The sequence below is a fragment of the Gobius niger genome, assembly GCF_951799975.1.
Source record: "Gobius niger genome assembly, chromosome: 2".
NCBI lineage: Eukaryota > Metazoa > Chordata > Actinopteri > Gobiiformes > Gobiidae > Gobius > Gobius niger.
Genome location: NC_136853.1, coordinates 36,246,968 through 36,269,559, shown reverse-complemented (window position 1 = coordinate 36,269,559; position 22,592 = coordinate 36,246,968). Strand labels below are relative to the sequence as shown.

The following is a 22,592-nucleotide window of genomic DNA, read 5'->3' as shown; positions in this document are numbered from 1 at the left end:
ACATTGTCTGCCATTGCTGCAGTATCTCCATATGTGGGCGGCAAAACAAGCTAATGTTCTCTTAGTTAACGTTGCACTTTCCACACATTTTAAGCAATTGTAAAGCCTGGTTTCTAATTTTATGGAACTTGCTACACCTGGATATTGCTCCTGTGATAATCCTGGTATTATGCTTTTTTCAATCACATAGCACCAGTCTATAGCACACTACAATGATGACCAAACCTTCTGTTGGTCTGTAAATGCAGTAAATTAGAATAACTGCCTTGTATAAAATTGCTCTCTCAAAATGGCTGTAGCAAATGTCTTGAAATAGGCCTCTGTCTCTTTAAGACTACTCGGCTGGTGACGAAAGCTCGGAGGCGTCTCCAGGAGGTGGGGGCGTTCCTAGGAGGACTCAGGCAAACCAATTCCTAAAATGGCTGCCATCAGAGTTTTTACAGATTACTCAAAAATACGTGAATGTGCCAAGGCAACACTTCAGGCATGTTTTTAATGAGGGAGTGACATAATAACATGATGTAAAGCATGAAAAAGTCCATTTTGCATAATACCCCCCCTTTAAAGAAACCAGGCTGGTTTTCGTAAGAACATTTTTAGAAATCTGACAGGCATGAGAGCTAATGGTGCGGGCGCGGCTACGTCCGAACTACAGTCTACAGTGACGGTCCCGCCCATATGCCCTTTATAGGAACATGCGCCGTCAGAGCTGGGTCTGTAAATCCGCCATGATTTTCCCCCTCGAATGTAGTTATTATGGCGACGGAGTCTATTAATACTATGTCTATGATTTAGATGCACTTTTAGAAGAAACTAGACTAAAATAGAAGAAAATTATTTGACTAAATTACATATTCGTCAAAAGACTAAGACAGCATTAAAATATGTCCTCAAAATGAACACTGGTAGGTTCAGAACTGCAATATAAATCTTTTTCGGGCCAGTCCTGTATTAGTTCTTGTTTTGTTTTCGTTTCCTGTGAAAATTCTGAGAATCCCAGCTCTATATAAGAGACATAATTTTGGACTGACCCTTCATGCTCTCTGCTGATACAGACACAGCGGTTGTCAAATGATGGGTTTTTGTGAAACCCAAACAGCTCCGAAGAGGATTCTGTAGCAGGTAGCATTTTTGCACTTTTCTTGACTTTCCTTCCAAAATAGTCAGGCAATGTAAAGCTTTCAGCTCAATCCACTTTGCCAAAGCTTCATGGCAAGCTCCGGGACTAGGCCTATTAGCAGTTCAGATATAAAAGGTTTCTGAGGCCCGTGGTAATTCAGCCGAGATGGTCCCCAGCTGCTCCCTCTGATTACACCTCCGTCCTGGCACTGAGGGGTGGAAGGAAAAGGCCAGTCAAAAGTCTGTGGAAAAACATGCAAATCAAAGTAACGAAAAAAGGCACAAAATTGTTCAGCGCTCCGTTCGGATGTGTCGTCAAGTTTTTGGCTATGAACTTGACAGGAACAGATTGGTGCCTCGATAGTGGTTTTGCAAGTCAAGTTGATTCACTTCACAGGATTTGGAGACAGCGTTAGCACATTGTCTTTTATGAGAGCCCTCTGTCAGTCAATCTGTGTGGGTTCAGCCGAGGAGAGGCTCTTGTCAAACTTACTATACTGTGGAAAAGTGGGGTTTAAAGAAAGGCTGCAAACTTGAAAGGCGTGACCGTTCAGAAATGTACATTCACTAGGAGAGTATATTTAAGGTTATTATAATAATTATTATTAAAAAATTTGCTCAGGTGTGTAACGAAACGTGAAAATTAATTACCTCATTCCTCCATATTAAAGCCAGTAATCTTAACCTTTTGAATTCAATCTAGAATTTTAATCTGCGATTTTTTACTGTATAATTCATTTCACACCAGAATAAATGCCAGAGTAAAGCCTATTAACACACTACAGAGAAAGAGCGCTAATGAAGAATGGATTCGCCATGAATTCATCTGAAATGCCTTGCTGTCTTGTGAGTTCATAATCAATGCGCATGAATGTGTCTCTTGGTTCAACATGACTTATCTGTCTGAAATAATGCGATGTACCAGTCAAATACATTTCCTTTCATTAGACACTGGATACATTTGATTCAATTAGCTGTGTAATCTGGATCGTAAAGGTCGCTGCGGGCTGGTGTACGCATGTCCTGGTGTCTGTGGTGTTGTTTTTTTTGTGTTGGTCTTGTCAGAGCAGGACAGAGGTATTGATTAATCAGCAGAGACAAACAGGGGAGAAGTGAGGGTTTGGAGAGCTGCATGATTGGATTGGTTAGATGAGCGGAAAGCTGCCAAATAAAAATCTGTGTTATCTTATAGCTGCTACCCGACTGACTGACATTGATGTTTGATTTGTCATGTATGATTTAGTAACACTGTCATGACTCATGACTCCTGTCATGTTTACTTATGGGAATTCAACCTGAAAAGACTCACAGAGACAGAATGGCGGTATGACTCTTTAATAATGAACATGAATCATTATTGGGGCTCAGATCTCGGCGGAAGATTGAACGAACGATATGAAATGCACGGCATTGATGAACGATAACCAGACTCTTCCCCGGAGCCTGGACCCTGGTGGTGGTGGACGAGGAGACCTGGGTTGACCAGTCGATGACAAGCAAAGACGAGGACAGGCCAGGTGGAGAAAGGGGTGGAGGAGGGTCGTAGCACGGCCGGGAAACGGGAAACCAGGGAGCTTAAAAAGGGGATCCTGAGCGATGAGCAACTGGAGCAGGAATGAGCAGCTGCCGTGATTGGCTGTCGTGAAGGTGCGGCTTGAGCTGGGACTGTGATTGGATGACTGAAGAGCTGCCGGTGATGAGGTGATGAATGAATGCAGCTGGTAGGTCTTCCAGGTTGAATTTGAGCAGAAGCTTCATTTCTTGGATATTGCATATCCGCATGGGTTTGGCCAGAACTAAGAAAATGAGTAGTTGCATAGTTGAGGATAATCAAAAAGTGATCTCACATCAAGACTCGATTACTTTCCTTTCATCTCCTTTAAAATCCATCACATTCACATCAATGCTTTGGTGGCAAAACTATGCAGTTTTAAGAAACTCTTGATGCAAATTTTAGTCATTTTAAAGAGATTCATTCATTTTGTTCTGCTCTTCTGGTTATTCCCTATCAAATGCTCATTGTAGATTCACTAATAAGCTCAGTCGAATTATGCTGTCCTACAAAAAATTGTAGTAATGTTTTTTCTTGTGCAAGGCGCATTGAGTTGCCTTGTGTACGAAATGCGCGGCATAAATTAAGTTGCCTTGTCTTGCTTGTCAAATGTCCATATTTTTTTATTTTTAGGCCATAATAAGTGAAAACACTGTAGTTAATGTGGTGACGACTTAAAATCATTTTTTGGTTATTTAAAAAAACATATTTAGGTATGACTGTGTTAAGAACCGAGTTACAATATGGTTAAAGTAACTAGTTACTGGACCAAGTTTTGAGTATTCAGTTACGAACAAATCTGCAAGAAAAAGATGCTCATTCGGCATGTTGGAGTTTACATAACTCTGTTTTAGAAATCACCAAACACACTTTTCACCTGCCCAGCATCTCCGTTGTGCAAACAACAGTGTCACTGTCATGCTCTGATCTACTGGAAACTCCAACGCAGTTACTAACACCATTAACACTGTTTAGGATTAATTATGATTAAATGCAAACTCATTTTAAATTAAATTATGGAAATGGCCAAAAGTAGGTTATGTCACAGTTATGCAATATTATTATGTTCACTGTAACTACAGATGGCAGAGATGTGGCCTCTTCCTCTGACTGATGATTAAATGGTTCACCCAGTGTGAGTGTGTGTTTGCAGTGGGCAGTAGGAGTTTTGTTGTTTCCTCCAGTTGGCTCCTCAGATGGTCTCACAAACAAATGTGAAGCTGAAAATGTCACTCAATATTATTATTTTTTACATGGAGCTGTCATAATCACACTCCAGTCTCTTTCTTTTGAAAGGCCACAACAACTATAGCCCAGTGCTTCCCAAAGTGGGGTCCCCTGTTGGGCCTCAAAGGCACTGCATGGGGGGCCCAAAGCGTGTGTCCAAAACAACATCGAAAAACATTGATTTTGATGCTGTAAAACATGACAAATTCATTTGTGAAGATTGAATTATCATTTTGGGGGGCCCTCAGGGGGTCTAGTGTCAGGTAAGGGGGCCACAACAGTCAGGACTTTGATAATGCCTGTTACAACCTTTCCAATATGTAAACAAATTTGTCAGGTCCAGATGATGATGATTGAAGGATAGGTTAATCCAGCAGTACGTCAGGAAGCTGAACTCCCCCCAACCCACTCAAGGAGTCCCCTGAATATACTTATGTATTTTGTACTTCTGTTTGGATTTTATTCTTTACTGTTTGCACCAAGGGAATGAGAGCAGCAACATTTGTGGTGAAATTGACTTTTCCTTGTCAATGATAATGCATTAGACGTAGCTATAGCACCTTTCCAGATGCACAAAGTCGCTTTACAACTTCGAGCATTATTCACTGACACCGCACTTGGTGGTGGTAAGCTACCATTGTAGCCACAGCTGTCCTGTGTTAGACTGACGGAAGTGAGGCTGCCAATCTGAAATCTGCCCACCACCAACCACTCACACACACACTGCATTCACCCAGGCTTCTTGGTGGGCCACAGCGATCTCCCATCCAAGTACCAACCAGCCCTAGCCTGCTTAGCTTTTGAGATCTGACGGTATCGGGCAGAGCAAAGCCAGTATGGCCTATGAATAAACGTGGTGCATGCTTAAGCTGTTACCTGTCAGCTTAGGGCTAGGTTTAGGTGTAGAACTATCTCAAAGCGTCATGACAGCCTATATGCCAGTGTGATACCTCATTTGAAAGCCAAGACCTTCTAATTTCTAAAACTATTGGCCCCCCCTTTAACTTTTCAACATTTTGCCATACTATGGACCATAAACATAAATATATTTGATTGAAATTTTATGTTAAAGACACACACCAAGTGACACACAATTGTGAAAGTGAAATTAAATGTATACATGATTATTTTTTATTTTTTTTTATAAATAAAAAACGGAAAATGGGATGTGCATAAGTACAGCCCCCCCTTTCCATTTAGTGCAACCAATTGCCTTCAAGTCCAAGAACACACCAGGCAGGTCTGGAATAAAGTTATTGAAAAGTATAAAGCTGAGTTAGGTTAACCTAACCCAGCTTTATACTTTGGAAATCTTTTTATACTTTGGAAATCTTTTTATAATTATAAAAAGATTTCCAAAGCTTTAAAAATCTTCTCAATGTACAGTTAAATACACCATCCAGAAATGGAAAGAGTCTGGCATCACTGCAAACCTACCAAGACCCGGCCGCCCTCCTCAACTTACTGACCGAACAAGGACAGCACTGACCAGAGCTGTTACCAAGAAGTATATGATGACCCTGGATGAACTGCAGAGAGACACAGCTCATGGGGGAAACTGTACACAGAACAACTATTAGTCGTACACTGCACAAATATGGCCTACTAAGTGTGTGTCTTTCACATAAAATTTCAATTAAATATATTTATGTTTATGGTGCATAGCATGGCAAAATGACGACTCATACCCACTGCATGTGTGTAGAGTGTGTAGAAACTCACCTCACATCTGTAGACTAACCATAACCCTGACCCTAAACCTAGCCCCTGATCGGGAGGACGGCAAGTAACAGGTTAAGTGATTGGTGGGTATCAGAGGGGCCATTGGCGCAAATTAGCTGCCACATTTACGTCAGTCAGCCCCAGAGCTGTTGAAGCCAGGAGGCACGGTGGCTTAGTGGTTAGAGCTCTTGCCTTACAGCTGCAAGGTCCCAGGTTCAATCCTTGGCCGGTGCCTTTCTGTGTGGAGTCAGCATGTTCTCCCATTGTCTGTGTAGGTTTCCTCTGGGTGCTCCGGTTTCCCCTACCACTAAAAGAGGCGCGTCGCAGTGGACTAACCTGACATCTGTTGTACAATTGTATAATGACAATGAAGTTCTCCTCTAATTATCACCATCAAGTGTAGAGACTAGAGGGAAGAAATATTGCATTAGCTAATTGTATTAACAAAGTTAGACTTATAGTTTAATCGTATGATGTATGAGTGAGAAGCTCCTCGATGGGTCTTTGTTCTGCGTGCAGGTGTGACGTGGAGCATTCATTTGGAAAATAGGCCAGTTCCCCGAGGAACCCCCCCCCCCGACACACACACACGCACTCAGTCTGTCCATTTTCTCTGGTTTTCCCACCGACACTCTACGTAGTTCTTCCAACCATACAGATTTCTCTTCAAGACACATTCCTTGCTTCCATTCAACCGTGTCCTCACTACAATACGCTATACTTTACTGATTGATAGTAATTTCAGTTTATCAGATGCATACACTAGTCATACCGTTCTCACACTCTGTCACACTCAGCAGTGGCAGTATTTTCCAACTTTATTGTTTATCAACATGAACATTTAGTGTGTGTAAGTACTTGGCCTGGTTGTACTTTGGGCTGCATGATGTGGTAATCCAAAGGGGGAGAGATTACTTTGTTGTTTACAGAGCACATCACATTACCTCAACTATTGTAGCCTTTGCAATTTGATCATCATGACCACTGACCAGTGGCAGCTGGTGATATAAACTGGTGCTGTTGTATGTATACTGTGCTGGGCAATTTTTTTTTACTACCAGATCTACTTAAACACATGACTGCCGGACGTCAGACTAAAAAGAAGCATTTAACCGCATATCAGCAAATACCCACAGAAGAAACGTTACAGAGACAACTTTCGATCAGACTCAGAGCATCAGACATGTCATTTCACAGACGCATCAGGACAAATGTTTTCACTATAAGCTGATCCAAACTGCACTCATCAGACAAGAAATCACAGGGCCTCCTGCTGCGTCAACTATTTATACATAGAAGAACTAGTACACTAAAAAATTATGACGGCATCTCCATACTATAAAATGTATCATTATTATGGCAGGTTTGTTGATCCAATCACTATATGATCATGTTCAAAATGTGGAGATTTCTTTAAAAACTGTCCCATAGAGTTACATTGGCCCCTGCCCTCCATCTGAACATTTGACATAATTTGGAAACGCAATAAATAAATGAACAAGCATAGGCTGAAAAGATAATAATAAAAAAAGACATTGGTACAATCTAAATGTTATAAATCAAGATAATTTTGCTTTTTTTTACTCTTTTGAGCTGCACTTGTGTCACGAAAAGGCCTTAAATGTAGCCTATGACTCACCACTCACCGATGTTAAGTGCTTCAAGAGATTTTGGAAATCTGCAAAGTGCCAACCAGCCTGTCCAGCCATGTGTCCGAGTGTCAAAGCGTGACTCAACTGTGTAAGATCGACTTAACTCAAATACATGGGCAATTTATCGAAAAAATACAAGTATTCTCTATCCAGATGGATTCTTGCATAATATGATTCTTCTGATCCAGTTCATACCCACATGTGCGATCAACAAGAGTTTTCACAAACTAGTGTAACAGTGTTTCCTGATAATAGAAAAGCCAAACAAAAAATGCCAAATCTAACTTTTAGCCTCTGTATAATTGTAAACATATACAACTTCACTATTATTAAAAATGAAAAAATGGGGGGCAATAAGTGGGTTTTTACGGAAACTAATAAATGCAGACAATTTTTACTTGTGCCAAATCTGGGGGAAATCCAGTAGAAATGTTGCTATTCTTCATTTAGAATAAACCTGTTCTCTGTTTACTGTTGTTATAATATGACAATACAAAATCATAAACCATCACTGACATTTTTACACATTGTCACTTTATATTGACTATTAATGCTTCACAATGCTGTGTACCCTTCTCTACTTTTCATAAAATATGCATGTTCCCTTTATTTGTATTAGAAATAATTGGTGCACACTTGCACTTTCTGTTCATTATATGACAATACTGAATGTACAATGGACACATTTTCAGAGATGGTGCTTACATAATGTATAGCCAGCATTTAAAATGAAAGCTTTTTGTACATTAAACAGAATCCAGACTTGTCATACATCAGAGTGGAGTGGTGGTAAGAATTTATTCAGAATCAATCCATTCCAAATTTACCCACATTTCCTGGACACATGTGTTGCCTGTTTGAGTCTGGAGTATTTCATGTCCCTCTGGCGTTCGGACATGTTGTGAAGGTCAGGGCACCCGACTGTAAGCTGAAACAGCCACACACAATGCTGAAGTAGGCACTGAAGAAAGTTCCAAGTTTAGGGACACAACTAGGGCTGGGTACCATTAGGTATCGGATAAAAAATTCTACTAGGTACTACTGGCATAGAAACAATGCAGGTACCAAAAATACTGTATATATATGTTATAGTATAAGTAGTATAATTAATAGTTAAATTTGATTTTGACGTAAAGTTTATTATGCCTTGTTTGTATTTGTATTCATAGTTGTTATCATCTGTTTGTGTTGTTGTAGTATAAGTATATAGTATAAGTTATTTGGCTCTTTCACCTTAAAAAAATATACAAATGTTACATGTAAAATACTCTTTTTCCAGAATAAATTAACATTATTGTTCTGTTTTACGGTTCTAGATGGCACATTTTTTAGTATAGATATCTACAAAAGTATTGTTCAGGTATCGGTATTGTAAACCAACTAACCAACCGAAAAAAATGTGAAGGTACCCAGCCCTGGACACAACCGGATGCAGAGATGTTCAAACTGTCAGAGAAATCAAATAATACTTTGTGGTTACATGTCTGTGTATAACTTTTTCTAAAGCCTATAAGAATGATTTTACTGTACATTTAGATAATGTAATTGTCAGTGATGTTTGACTGAAAAGGTTTTATTTTTCCTGTCAGTTCAAAACAAAACTCTTTTTCTTTTACTGTCAGTCAAACTGATGTTCATTATTGTCTGTAGCATCAAATTGTTCACAGAAAACACACTCACAAATCAAAAACGACTCACAAAATTGACAGATCAAATCATCAATCAAGACGATGACAGCCTGACATGAGTTTATTAAAGCTGCATTCACTGATGTCAAATTTCAGTTTTAAATGTTTACACTTGACTTGACCAATTCAAGATTGAAGTAAAGTGTTATTAAATAATTATGTTAAGTATGTTAGTTTCTTGATGAATGATATTTTTAAATATAACTACAACACTGCAGTCTCTTTGGTTTGAGGAAGAAAAATAACAAGAACAATGCTTTAAAGGGACTATACGGAGTTTAAAAATGTTAAATTATGTATTTTCCTCCCCCTACATGTTTGAGCAATGTCCTAATGTGTAGAATGAGCCCAGACCTGTTCACCACAACTGCCTCTAAAATCCTGCACTGTCACTCAAAAAGTTGTTAATTCGGGTCCGAATTGTCGTCATGCACGAGCTTAAAGGGGGGGTATTATGCAAAATCGACTTTTTCAAGCTTTACATCATGTTATTAAGTCATTCCCTCATTAAAACCATGCCTGAAGTGTTGCCTTGGCACATTCACGTATTTTCGAGTAGTCTGTAAAAACTCTGATGGCGGCCATTTTAGGGATAAAACGCCTGATTCCTTCAGGAAACGCCCTCGACCTCCAGGATACACCTCCGACCTTTCGTCACCAGCCGAGTAACCAACCACTGCCCCTCAGCAGAACCCCCTCCCGCAGTGTCTAGCCCTAAGATGTAAACAGAGTCATCATGGAAGTTTAGCTTCATGTGTTGTGAACCGGAGCCACAGCAGACTTTTACAAAGACACACATCATTGTTTCTGTTACCGGAACACCCAGGATTCAAACCGGTGACAAGAACACTTATTTCAGTGTCTGGTTCTGCGCTGGGCCTTGATGATGCACAGAGCCTCCGGAGAAAGCTAATGCTAAGCTAAACCTCGAGTCATCACGTGGAAACGAGAAATATGCACAAATAAAGTCCATCCAAAACCACCACACACATAAAGAACCGTTTAACAATGATCACACACGGAGCCAGACTTGTTGATTTGGAAGTTTATTGCTCACATTTCATCTTCAGTGAGTCGTAGCCGAGTGGTTTTCTCCCGGAGCTACGGCACTATTAGCCGCGACAAGCTAACAACCTTCACCTTCACAACATTCATTGAAAACAGGCAGCATATTATGCACACATAACGTCAATAAAGCAGCAACTACTTGAAGCAGCCTTTACGATGATCACACAATGAGCCTGGCTTTACACATTTGTGGTTTATTGCAGACTTTTCATCAACAATGAGCTGTAGTCGATTATAACAAGCTAACGGGTAACCTCGAAAAACCATTGTCCACCTGCACAGATAATGTCCGTCTTTTGAATCGTATGGGCTCCTGCAGATCCTGGTGTCGTCCATGGGGGTATAGTTAGAGATCCATAGGGCATGGCAGATGCAAAGAGATAACCTCCAAACAGCAGTTATTTTTCAGGCAAGAGCCCCTTCCGAGCGTCCGGTGTGGAAGGTTCGTCTCCAAATAATATCCTGTGTGGCCATTGTTCACAAAGTGATAAACAGTAGCTCCTTTCCAACAATAAAAATTAAAATGCACCGATCGTAGCTTCAATACTGTGGAGAAAGTGTTGTGATGCCACAGACAGCGTGTGGAGGGGGCGTGTCGGAAAGGGTCAGAGGTTCTTAAAGAGACAGGGGCCTATTTCAAGTCATTTGCTACCGCCATTTTGAAAGAGCAATTTTATACAAGGCAGTTATTCTAATTTACTGCATTGACAGACCAACAGAAGGTTTCGTCATCATTGTAGTGTGCTATAGACTGGTGCTATGTGGCTGAAAAAAGCATAATACCCCCTCTTTAATATAGAAGGTGCAGTTACACGTATGACCTGAGGTGGCAGTAGTGAGTATAAAATGGCCAACTTGCATCTAGTCCCTTTAAAGAAGAACTAAGTAACTTGTTTACCTTAATAAATCCTTATCTGGGGCTGGGCAAATTGAAAATTAATCAAAATCGCAATCTTTACTGTGGTCAATCTCAATAATCGTCATAGGACTTTATAATCGACAGGTTTACAGCCATTTCTTTGGCACAAATAGTACCTAGTTTGGGAGTTTGGATGAGACAATGAAAGACTTTTGTGTGTTAAATGAGACTTTGAGCTGAGGTTTGAATAAAAGATGTATCTAATGTTATGAACCAACAAGATGTATTTTTTTCCAAAACCGTCCAGCCCTATCCTTATCGTAGTCCCTCTGGGGATAATACAAGTGTTAATGGGCTGATTGAGGGGTCTTTCATCTCCCCCTGGTGTCCAGAAAACCACTCTTGCAACTTCCTGCCTCCGGGTCGGAGGCACAACACACACTAATGGAGTCACAAAGAAGAAGCTAACAGGCTAACTGTGGGCCAGTGCCACTTAAGCAGTGTTTACAGCCAAGTGTGAGTGAAAAAAAATATTTCCATTGTGTAATTGGGTTGTGGTACAATGTACAATACCCTCTGTCCCTTTGTCTTTACTGTCAGTGTAGTATTTACTCTCACGGACAATTCATGGGTAAAAAACAATGGGGTGCACGTGCTGGTGTTTTGATTATGTTTCTGCTGCTCTGCGCTCTTTAATACTAACTCTAGAGCGGTACCCATCGATATTTTCAGGTGTTTTAACTCACAGTGGGAGAAATAATTTGCAGTTTGTCCTGCAAGTGCTGAATACACTTGCATCGATGCACTTGCACTGAGGGCGTTGCACGATGTTCAGGTAGAGAGGAGAGCGAAGAGGAAGCGCTCGTTGTCGTCAGCGATCGTTTGTGCCTCAGTCGAAGTCTTTTTTCTTTACTCAACGCCCTCAGGCTACCAGCGAAAGCACTGGTGCACCTTGTTTGAACGCTGATAATAATTTGGCTTTTGGCTGATAATATTGAAGCGGTTTTATGCAAGTGCATTGTCCTCCAGTCGAGAGCTTGTTGATAATAATTGGGTATAATCTGCCCTGTTGAGGTGCCAAAATCACATGTGTGATTAAGGGACACAGAGCGAAGAGCTGTTGAAAGAGACTGGTCATCGCTTGCACCTCACAAGTAGCAGTGCTCAAGTAGAACAGAGGTGCTTGATGGTCTATGGCTCATCATTGTTATGTGAGATGTCATGTAACTGTAAACAGGGTGTGAATATGTAAGAATACCGCCCTCTTATGTTTGATATGAGTGAGAATTAGTTGCAATTTATGACACAAGAAGATCCCATCTTACTTCTTGTAGGTTGGAACATTAGTTTTCAACTTGGATGTTGGTACCCCCACAGGTTTCACAAGATAGTTTCAGGGGTTCCAGATTACATTGAGTCATTATTGTCTGTGTAGATTGAATGAAGAACATGCAGTGTTGGTGTGGGGGTCTCAAACAATAGCAATTGTTATACTTGAAGTCACTACCAAACAACTAAGCTTGAGAACCACCACGTTTTTTATTGATTTTTCATTTTCATTATATTTTTCTTTGTCAGTTTTGCTTTCGCTAAATGTGTTTTTGCCTGTGTAATGTGATGTTTTAGGAATCTGTAAAATCCCTAAAAGACTTGTATCCCTGACAGGTACTACAGTGCCACTATCCTACAGATGTCCGGAGTGCGGGACGACCGACTGGCCATCTGGCTCGCTGGACTTGCCACTCTCACCAACTTCCTGTTCACGTTGCTCGGAGTGTGGCTGGTGGAGAGGGTCGGGCGCCGGAAGCTAACGCTGGGCAGTATCATTGGTAAGAGAAATGTTTCAGAAAAATACAGCAGGCTATTATTAGCAACAATTATGAAAACAAAAGCTTAGGTTGAAGATGTTGCATCTCTCATCCAAGAGCTTTTTCAAGTCAAACAATTCTGTACTGGAAGGAATAAACGTGAGATTAGACGCGATCTGGGTTCACTTCTGATCAATAGTCCTATGGTAAAGTTTGGACAATAGATCACTTTTTTGCACTTTCCTGTACTTTCCTAAAATGACCCAGGGACTCTGTATACAATATTGCCAGTTTGTCCAAGAGAAAGAGTAGTAAGTAAGTGCTTTGTTTGTCATTGTACAACCGTACTCCTGGTACCTCTTCAGCACAAATGCAGTTCGCAGAAAAAGGCAAAAAATACAGCTGTATCAAGAGAGAGGGAGGTTGCTGCTTGTTTAGTACACTGTATCTGTATCAATGTTATGACATCACTTAATAAAAAGAAAAGAGTCTGCCTGAACATGATCTATACAAAAGAAGGAATGTGAGTGATGTCACAGCATGGCAACTAGTGCTGTGCTAGTTGCCATGCTGCGCTTTTTTTTTTAAAATTGTGATAAATTGCTAAACAGTAGCTCTCCCTAGGTTTTCATTATTTCTACAGACGCTTGATATGTCACATCTAGATACATTTTCTTTGGTACTGAAGATTTTTTAGGTAAATACCGTAAAGTAGAGTATAGGGACAACAAAGTCATTAAAGTCATTTGTTCTAATAGATGCATAAGTAGCTCTCTGTTGCTTTTGTTACATAAAAGTGCCTTATCATGTCAAAAGGTTGGAGACACCTGGCTTACAATGTGTAATTAATACAAGTTCTTTGTCTTTCAGGTAATGTGTGTGCTCAGATACACAGTGTATTTGGTTAAAATATATGACGCAATTAATCTCGATTCATTTAATTAATCGCGTTTGATTTGTTTGTTTTTCTTCAATTATTTGTGTGTTAAAGCTTTAATTTTGACTGCCCCAATGGCAACAGAAGTCAAATGAAGTCTGTTGTTATCATTTTATTTGACACCGGGATGTTGAGGGTTCTGTTTAAGTTGATTCAAGACGACAGTGCACTTTTCATGAAGCATTAAAGCATTAGAGAAGACTGAAATATAACAGATAAACTAGTGCAAAATCGTATGCATTTCAGTGTTGATTGAAGTGTAAACTAAAGACTGAGCCGACAGAGAAGGCCTTTTGTTGTTTGCAAAGGAAATTGTGTTACATTATGTAACCTGTGATTCAATAATTGCAACAATTACAATTTAATTTTCCCTTGATTGTTGTTTATCTGGCAACCCTAATTACTATATTTATTACTGTGAAGATTTATATTCCTAAGGTAGAGTTGAATTGACTTGACTGTCTACCAATCCTTGATATATATTATTATATATAATATTATTTTTAAAACCTTTGTGTTATCTATTTGCAATTTTATTTAAGATCATTAGTTGTGTTGCCACCAAAAGAAAAACCTGAAGGCGAGGGAATCTTTTTTTTTTTCATTGCATACAAAAAGAAAAAGATTAGTAAAAAGCTGAGAGATCATTTAAAAAGGTTTTCTTAAAAATTTCCAACAGGAACTTGTTTAAGCCTTAGTCTCCTGGCCGTTGGATTCCTGCTTTCAGCGCAGCACAGTCCTCCGATCACCTTTCACTCACTGGACCCAGTGAGGGCCAACTCCTCCTGCTCCAAGTACCAGTAAGTAACTGCCTGGCCTACGTCGAAGTGCAAGGAACAACATTTGCAAACTCTGCTCACATTTTAATGAAAATGAGTATTCGCTCCACCTGAGAGCTCTGCTTTGTGTGAACAAAAAGTGTGACTACAATTTGTCATTGGGGCTTGAAATTAATACAAAACCAATGAATGACTGCAAATAGACGGACTTAATTATCAATTTTCATTGTCATTGTAACAAAACTAAAACGAAAAATTACTCCTTTTCTTTCTCTTAGAATAGACCACTTTGAGTTTGTAAGCAAGACATGTTGAGATGACTCCCTTTAAGTGGGCTTATATTTACAGTAGAGACGTGATGACAAAAGGAGTAATATTCTAAAGTGGCCATAGTTAAAACTGGTTTGGAGGACAGGTTGAATCGTATGGTATAATTCATCTTTTCAGTGTCAAAATGCAGATGGTTGGTTGTAATTTTCTTAATTAATTCAGGCTGTATCTACTAGGCTGGGACGATCCACTTTTGTCACAATCCGATACGTATCATGATCCGATGCGTATTGCGATACAGTAATTATAAATAACATGTTGACCTTAAATTGTGTAAAAAGTCATGTGTCTAAAGTTATAAACCAAACGCCATCTGACATTTACTGAAGTGTTAAGATTTAAAAGTGCATTATGTAATGAAATGTAACAAAGTGCTGTGTAACTGTTTCTGGAAAACAGTAACGGAGTGTGTGACAAAAAATGCCTCCAAACACAAGTATTGAAAGTATTGCGAAGGCCGATCCGATATTTTGTCCGATATTTTGTCCATTCACACATTTGTTTGCTTGAATTTGTCAAAGTACTTCAGAAACGGATCCCATTTCAAATGAGAATCGTCTACCTTCCCTTTTAGTTCAAATTAGATTTCTTTCTAATTGGACATGTTTCATTACATCATGTAGCAACTTAATATAGGTTGGAGGTTGTTTTTTTTTTTATTCCAATTCAGTCTTTTAGATAGCACGGAGACAAATTTGATAAACCGTTTTATGCTTGCTAAAGGGACTATACAGAGTTTAAAAATGTTAAAACTAAGTATTTTCCCCCCCCTACATGTTCCAGCCATGTCCTAATGTGTAGAATGAGCTCATACCTGTTCACCACAACTGCCTCTAAAATCCTGCACTGTCACTCAAAAAGGTGTTCCCCGAAGTGCCGTCATGCACGAGCTTAATATAGAAGCTGCAGTTACGTGTAAGACCTGAGGTGGCAGTAGTGAGTATAACAATGACCTTGCATCTAGTCTCTTTAACAACATTAGCAGTGACTGGGGGTACTCCGAAAAGTGCGAGCACAGGGTCAGGGTGTAACTGTATTTCACAAGCATCAGACATCAGTTTAAACACTTTAGATTGTGCCATGAATATATACAAGTATATTTGTCAAGGTTAAAAGGGCTGTAGTTCAGAGTGAACTGTGGAAACAACTGCGCACTGAAGCTGCCTGCTCTGGCAACCTTGCTCCATCCTGACTTTTACCTTTTTACAAACAACACTAGCTCCCCTCTTTGACCTCACATGTGGAAACAAAGCCACTCTCACTCGGAACACCCTGATGCTTGCTTGTCCCATTTACACTCACTTACAAGAAAATAAGGAAGAAACCAGCACTACGACCGCGGCTTTTCTTGCTATACACCGAACAAATGGAGCGGCACCACTACAGCCGCAGAGAAAGAGCCACAAATGCACAAGCTTTTACAGAGAAGCTGGACTGGCTTCATCAAACTCACTCTACACTCCATTACGAGCCCGCACAGCCTCTCTCACTGATGGACGCTGTGATCCACGTAGAGCGGATCAACCATTTCATCTCTTTCCATATTCATACAGGTTTCTAAGAGCAGAGTTATTTATTGTTTGTGGGTTCTTCAATTGTGGAGACATCTGATAAAAGCATGTCTGGTTAAGCTCATACTATAATCTCACTTAGAGTATGATTCTTTGTGAACGAACAATAAAAGAAGGACCAAGTAAATTAAATTGTTAGTTGTGTCCAAAACTTTTCTAACACATACATTTCTAACGTCCCAATTCTTCGCAGGAATTACTTTACAGGTTTGTTTCATAACTTTCAGTGTCACGGTCATATAAGTAGATGCACATTATTTTATTCTGAAATGTGTCTCTTAATATTGTAGAAGGGCTAAACTAATTTCTTTACTAGAAGAAAAATCTGTATTGGGCCTTAAAATAGATGATGGGTGGAGTCAGGGACAGCATACGGCAAAGAAATAGTGAATTGGCAAAAAAAAAAAGGTAAATAACTCAAATAAAATAGAATTGAAATTAGATTCAAGCCATTTCTGTCTGGTGTACAACACTTGGTCAACCAATGCAATATACAGGGTGCGATTTGCCGGGGGGATGGGGGGGATTTTCTTCTGGTTTTCTTGTCCCCGTCTCTGTTTCTTTTATCCCTATGCCTACCCCTGCCATATTATTGTATTAAACGTAGAGGGGGATAGAATTGTAAAATTGGTTGTGTGTTCAAGGTCCGTGCACCTGCTGGCCAATAACATGAGACGTGGGTGAGCTCTGCTTTAGTGGGCTTTGATGCACACAGGGTCTATACTCTGCAGATGACTACAGAGGCCGAGGGTCTGGGGAGTCAGAAACACTGACTCCCCAGACCCAGAAACACTGACTCCCCAGACCCTCGGGGAGTCAGAAACACTCATGGATCACATGTCTCATCACCAGCGCCGGGATTTTTGCAGAACTTTGTGTGTGTTTTTTTTTTTAAATAAATGCCTGAAAGGTGACACGCTCCCGGGATGGCCCAGGCCATTTGAAGTCTCTCATCTCCTGTCTCCCTCGCTGCTCCTCGCTGAATGGAATCAAAAACTATACAGAGGAACACGTAACATAGGCCTATGCGTCTTATATATAAATATCTGCCTCGGAGTAAGCATCATTACGCATTGAATTGGGCTGTTTGCGCTTATATTCAGCCCAAAAACACACAGGCATACCTAAAAAAAATAAATCATAATCAATGCGACGATTGTTTGCAAAATTCTGCTATAGATCGTCCTGGTCACAAGGCAGATCCATCCCCGCCAGAGCTGTTAAGACAAGACGCCATGAGCTCCACTCAGCGAGCAAGATGCAGAGTAGTGATTGAGTAACTATCCCCCCTTCTGTTTTATTGACAAATCGCACCCTGGCAACATGTATCTGTATACAACTGGAGAAAGGGAGCTCACTGCTTGGAGACCTGACATTGTTTAAAATCTAGAGAAATCCTTGCAACGATTGCTATAAAGGATCGTGGGCCCTAAAGCAATAAAGCTGAATGTAAGTGAGCCAATTGCAACAGCTGTAAAGTAAATCTCTGTATTTTAGTGCGGCCCCATGGTGTGATTGATTATATACAGTGAAATTACTGGCAATAACTGCTGCTCCCTCTCTCCCTCTCTCTCACACACTCTCCCTCTCACTATAGGCTGTGTGAACCGTGCATGTTGGACCCCAGCTGTGGATTCTGTTATCGTGATAATGGCTCTGTGTTGCTCACCACCTCCTGTGTTCCAGTCAATAAGGCGTCCACTGAGCATGCCGCCTGGGGCAGGTGAGTCACCGCGCGGGGCAGCAGGGTGTTCTCCATGTACAAGGAAGTGTCCATTGAGTAGTAGATGCCCGAGTGGTTGATTTTTCGAGTTTAGACATGGTTTGCACTAAGTTTAGACATAATTTAGTCCAGTTCCAAAATCAACATCTAGTCTTTGTTTGCACGTTCATTATTTCACTAGCTCCCATCTTGCTCTTAATGATTACAAGTTTTTGTCAATAATGTAAAAGGCTTTTTGCGTTTTTGTCTTTCAGATGCTCTAATGCCAGTCAAATGAAGGAGCACACATACTGGGCCTACAACTACTGCCCCACGTCATACTCATGGCTTGTTTTGTTAGGACTGGTGCTCTACTTAGCCGCTTTTGCTCCTGGTAAAACTTTACTTCAATTCATCCCCTCTAAAACAACCACAAAAAAGCTGTGCAATGCAAAAACTGCAGCTGAAAATTAAAGTCGGCAAATAATGCTGCATCATTTGGTCTCTAAAGCAAACCTGGGCAATTATTGAGACCATTATTGGTATAGCTTGATGGTAATTTTGTCCAACAGCTTAGCGATAGCAATACATACACACAAGCAATTTCCAATCTTGAGCAACAAACTGTAGTTATTTTATAATCCCTTGTCAAAATTGGCAAGACTTCCCTCAGGATTCTTGATTTGACCAAATAACAATATATTTGAGGGAATGTTTACTTTACAAATCATAGACATAGGCTACAGAAATGCTAATGAGTTGTTTTCTTTATCTTGTGCAAAAAGGGCTTTAGAAACAAAAAGTCCTCCAAACCTTTTCTATTCATTGACTCAAATATCTCACTCATTTCTTTGCAAGCTAACTTTGTGGTCAATGCTTTTTGACAAGGCATGGGGCCGATGCCATGGACCATAAATTCAGAGATCTACCCTCTTTGGGCGAGAAGCACCGGAAACGCCTGTGCAGCCGGAGTCAACTGGACCTTCAACGTCCTGGTGTCCCTCACCTTCCTGCACCTGGCCCAGTACCTCACCTACTATGGTACGAGTTTGCCTCCGGGTCCGGGCAGTTGTGCACTAAAAGCTCACGGTCAGGGCTGGGTAGTACCATTAATCAATATCAGTATAGTAAAGAAACGTTTATGCACTACTGGTGTCAGGGGAGAAATACATCTATGTCAAATATATATCATCTGATCTGTGAAGCTTGAAGAGTTGGGTCTGGTTTGTGTCAGGATGGAGGTTAGTGTGGGAAGGCCCAGGTAGCTTGGGCAAGCGGTGTTGACAGTCAACTCATCAAGCACTTACACAATTTGAGAAGCGGTGATTTTTGGGCTTCTATAAGAACATGAGTCTATGACGTTAAGTCTGTCAGCGAGGGTCCCCGTCATCATTCACGGTGTCAGCTCCTATTCATCACCCCGGACCGAAACTGCTGAATCTGCGTCACTCTTTGCTGTCTCCTCTCCTCCTTGTGGTTTAGCAGCAGGTCTTTCCTCACCCCGGAACCTCATGATGTTTGCCATCGATCAATCAATACAGCCTACTGCTGGTTAATGATCATGATGAATGTGGCTGCACTATATGAAAAAATCACTTCATAACTGCATTAATGCATTGCCATGTGGCTCAATGGTGAAGCAACAATACATTTAAAGGGGCTAGATCAGGGGTGTCAAACATACGGCCCCCGGGCCTGATCCGGCCCGCGAGATGATTATCTGTTGATAATCTGGCCCCTGCCCTGTAGAGCATAAATTCCAGAGTATGTCAAAAAAAAGTGCACTCCTGTGCAGAGTTATGATTTTTTAAAGAATAACCAGAATGCTCATTCCAGCCACGAGGGGGCATTACATTTAGAAAAAAATGAGGGTAAAGGTTCCACACGTGCCCACCACTGACATAATGAGAGCTCAGGATATGAACAACACATTATATAGCCATGTGGTAAATGGACAGTCTGCCCCAGGGCGGCTGTGGCTTCAATAACAGCTTACCATCACCAAGTGAATGAATAATGACTACTGTACTTTCAGGAACTTGTGACACAGGCTTGTAAAGTGCAATACAAATGTAAGCCGTTGTCATTAATGAAGCTACAGTCAAGTTGGGGCTTTGACTAAATCACAGTTTATTATTATTCATTTATTGGAAATATTTTCTCTATTATATGCGGCCCGCGACCCGCCGTGGGAGCTGAATTTCGGCCCGCGACCCAAAATTAGTTTGACACCCCTGGGCTAGATGCAAGTTTGTCATTTTTATACTCACTACTGCCACCTCAGGTCTTACGCATGACTGCAGGTTATCAAGCTCGAGCATGACGGCACTTCAGATCCGAAGTAACAACTTTTTGAGTGAAGGATTTTAGAGGCAGTTGTGGCGAACAGGTCTGGGCTCATCCTACTCATTAGGACATGGCTGGAACATGTAGGGGGAGGAAAATGCTTAGTTTTAACATTTTTAAACTGCGTATAGTCGTGTGGTAGTAAGTGTGAATCTATTCTATTCAGTGTTTTATTTAGACAAAGCAAAAAACAAATCTTGAAGCAATATTGTATGGCTTGGTCATCGAACCCTTGAAGGGATATTTCAAGATTTTTGACATAGGTCCGCATTTCCTAGTTATCCAGTGTTGTTGATTTCTGGAGAGATATTTTTTTATTTTTATTCATGCAGTCCTTGTATTTGAAGAGTTTAGTGTTGCTAGGCTCGTGCTAGGCTCGTGCTAGGCTCGTGCTAGGCTCGTGCTAGGCTCGTGCTAGGCTCGTGCTAGGCTCGTGCTAGGCTCGTGCTAGGCTCGTGCTAGGCTCGTGCTAGGCTCGTGCTAGGCTCGTGCTAGGCTCGTGCTAGGCTCGTGCTAGGCTCGTGCTAGGCTCGCTAACTAGTATCATCGGGTAGTCCTCCAAACGTTGATTTAAAGCAAGGGTCCGCGCTGCAAGGGCATGAGGCCCGAAACGTCACTCTCAATCGTTTGTTAGAGATGATAAAATATGATTTGATGAGCAGTATGTTCAGTTATTTGGGACTCATCTTTGAGCGAAGTGCTGCAGTACACCAGCTGTATTTTTTTGTTTTGTTGAAGTTACCATTTTGTTTGTCCCTCTTGCCAGGAGCCTTTTTCCTCTACTCCAGCCTGGCATTGCTGGGACTAATCTTCATCTTCGGCTGCCTGCCTGAGACCAAAGGGCGTCGTCTGGAGGAGATCGAGGCTCTTTTCGAGAACCAGCTGTGTTCCTGCGGCGTCTCGGATTCGGACGAGGGACGGCAAGTGGAGTACATCCGGGTCAAAGGGTCAAACTACCACCTGTCCGACAATGATGCCTCTGATGTGGAGTAGAGAAGGCTGGTTGGGTATTTCTGGGCCTTTCTACTATACTATTTAGTTCACGTTCAATTCAGCTGATTTCAGGAATCCCAAACAGGTTACTTTAGCTGCACAAGTATGAATGTCTTGCTTTTAGCTTAACTTGAATGGAGAGAGTGAATTGTTCTGAATGAAAAATTAGCAACAATAACACATTCCTATAAAACATTTACAAACAAAAGTTAATCAAGAACTAATACAGATCTAATTATAAATAGATGTTTGAAAGCAAAGACTGATGATATACACTATCATTCAGGACAGTGGTTCTCAACTGGTGGGTCGCGGAACAGTTTGCGAGCCTTTCCAAAAAAACAGTCACCACTTGAGTCTGTGGATTGTTTTTATTCATAAGTTCAGCTTTTTTGTCGTAATTAATGTTTATTTAACAACCATTTTTGAGGAAAAGACAATATTTCACTTTATATTTTATAAGTCTGAGTCGTATTCGGGTTGCGGCTTGTCGTCTCAGGGGGATTGTGGGTCCGAAGCCAAACCAGTTGAGAGCCACTGTTTTAGAACACCCCAGTTTTTCTTGAAACTTATGGGTTTAATGCCTCATTTCACTTACTCATACTACACTAAGCATAGAACAAACAAAAACGAATCAATTATGGTATTATTATATATTCTAAACTTCATCAAAGTAGTTGCCTTTGGTAGATGTACCAGCTAATTATTAGAATAAATATTATTATTCATTAGTATTGTGTAGTCGTGCTTTACCAGATGTTCCAAGTCGCTTTACAATTTTATCATTCATTCACTCGATTCATGGTTTGTAGCCACAGCTGCCCTGGGGCCAATCTGCGTCATCGGCCCCTCGGACCACTGTTATGTCAAAACGTGCTCCATGCGCTCTTTATTTCACAAAATCCACTTATATCAGCCTTTTGTCATTATCATTATATTCCAGCTTATATATTTAACATTAAAAGTTTAATATTTTGTAAAATAGAAACATGTGCCCCAGCAGTAAATGTATATCGCCTGAAGTTTATGATTTCTGTTGTACACGTTTAGCCAACATTGCATTAAGCCTATGTATCAACACAGCTTTATGATATTACTAAACAACCTGCAGTATATTATAGGCTCTTTATGCCACATACATTTACATTTAGAGCATGTATTTCTCTTTCATAAACAATAAAAAAAAAATCAAGTTTTAACATTAGTAAATAAGTAGGAAAATTAGGCTGCTGAAATAAG

At 40.6% G+C, this 22,592-nt stretch overlaps 1 protein-coding gene across 1 annotated transcript in view; it reads left to right on the top strand.

Annotated features, from left to right (window-relative positions):
* slc2a13a (solute carrier family 2 member 13a) overlaps positions 1-21,983 on the top strand; it is a 71,265-nt gene extending 49,282 nt beyond the window's left edge. The window contains exons 5-10 of the mRNA XM_079551542.1: positions 12,553-12,716; positions 14,312-14,432; positions 17,910-18,035; positions 18,290-18,408; positions 18,903-19,055; positions 21,127-21,983. Coding sequence (XP_079407668.1) covers positions 12,553-12,716; positions 14,312-14,432; positions 17,910-18,035; positions 18,290-18,408; positions 18,903-19,055; positions 21,127-21,353 — 910 coding nt within the window. The 3' untranslated portion in view covers positions 21,354-21,983. The remainder of the gene's footprint in view (positions 1-12,552; positions 12,717-14,311; positions 14,433-17,909; positions 18,036-18,289; positions 18,409-18,902; positions 19,056-21,126) is intronic.
* Positions 21,984-22,592: the final 609 nt, after the last annotated feature.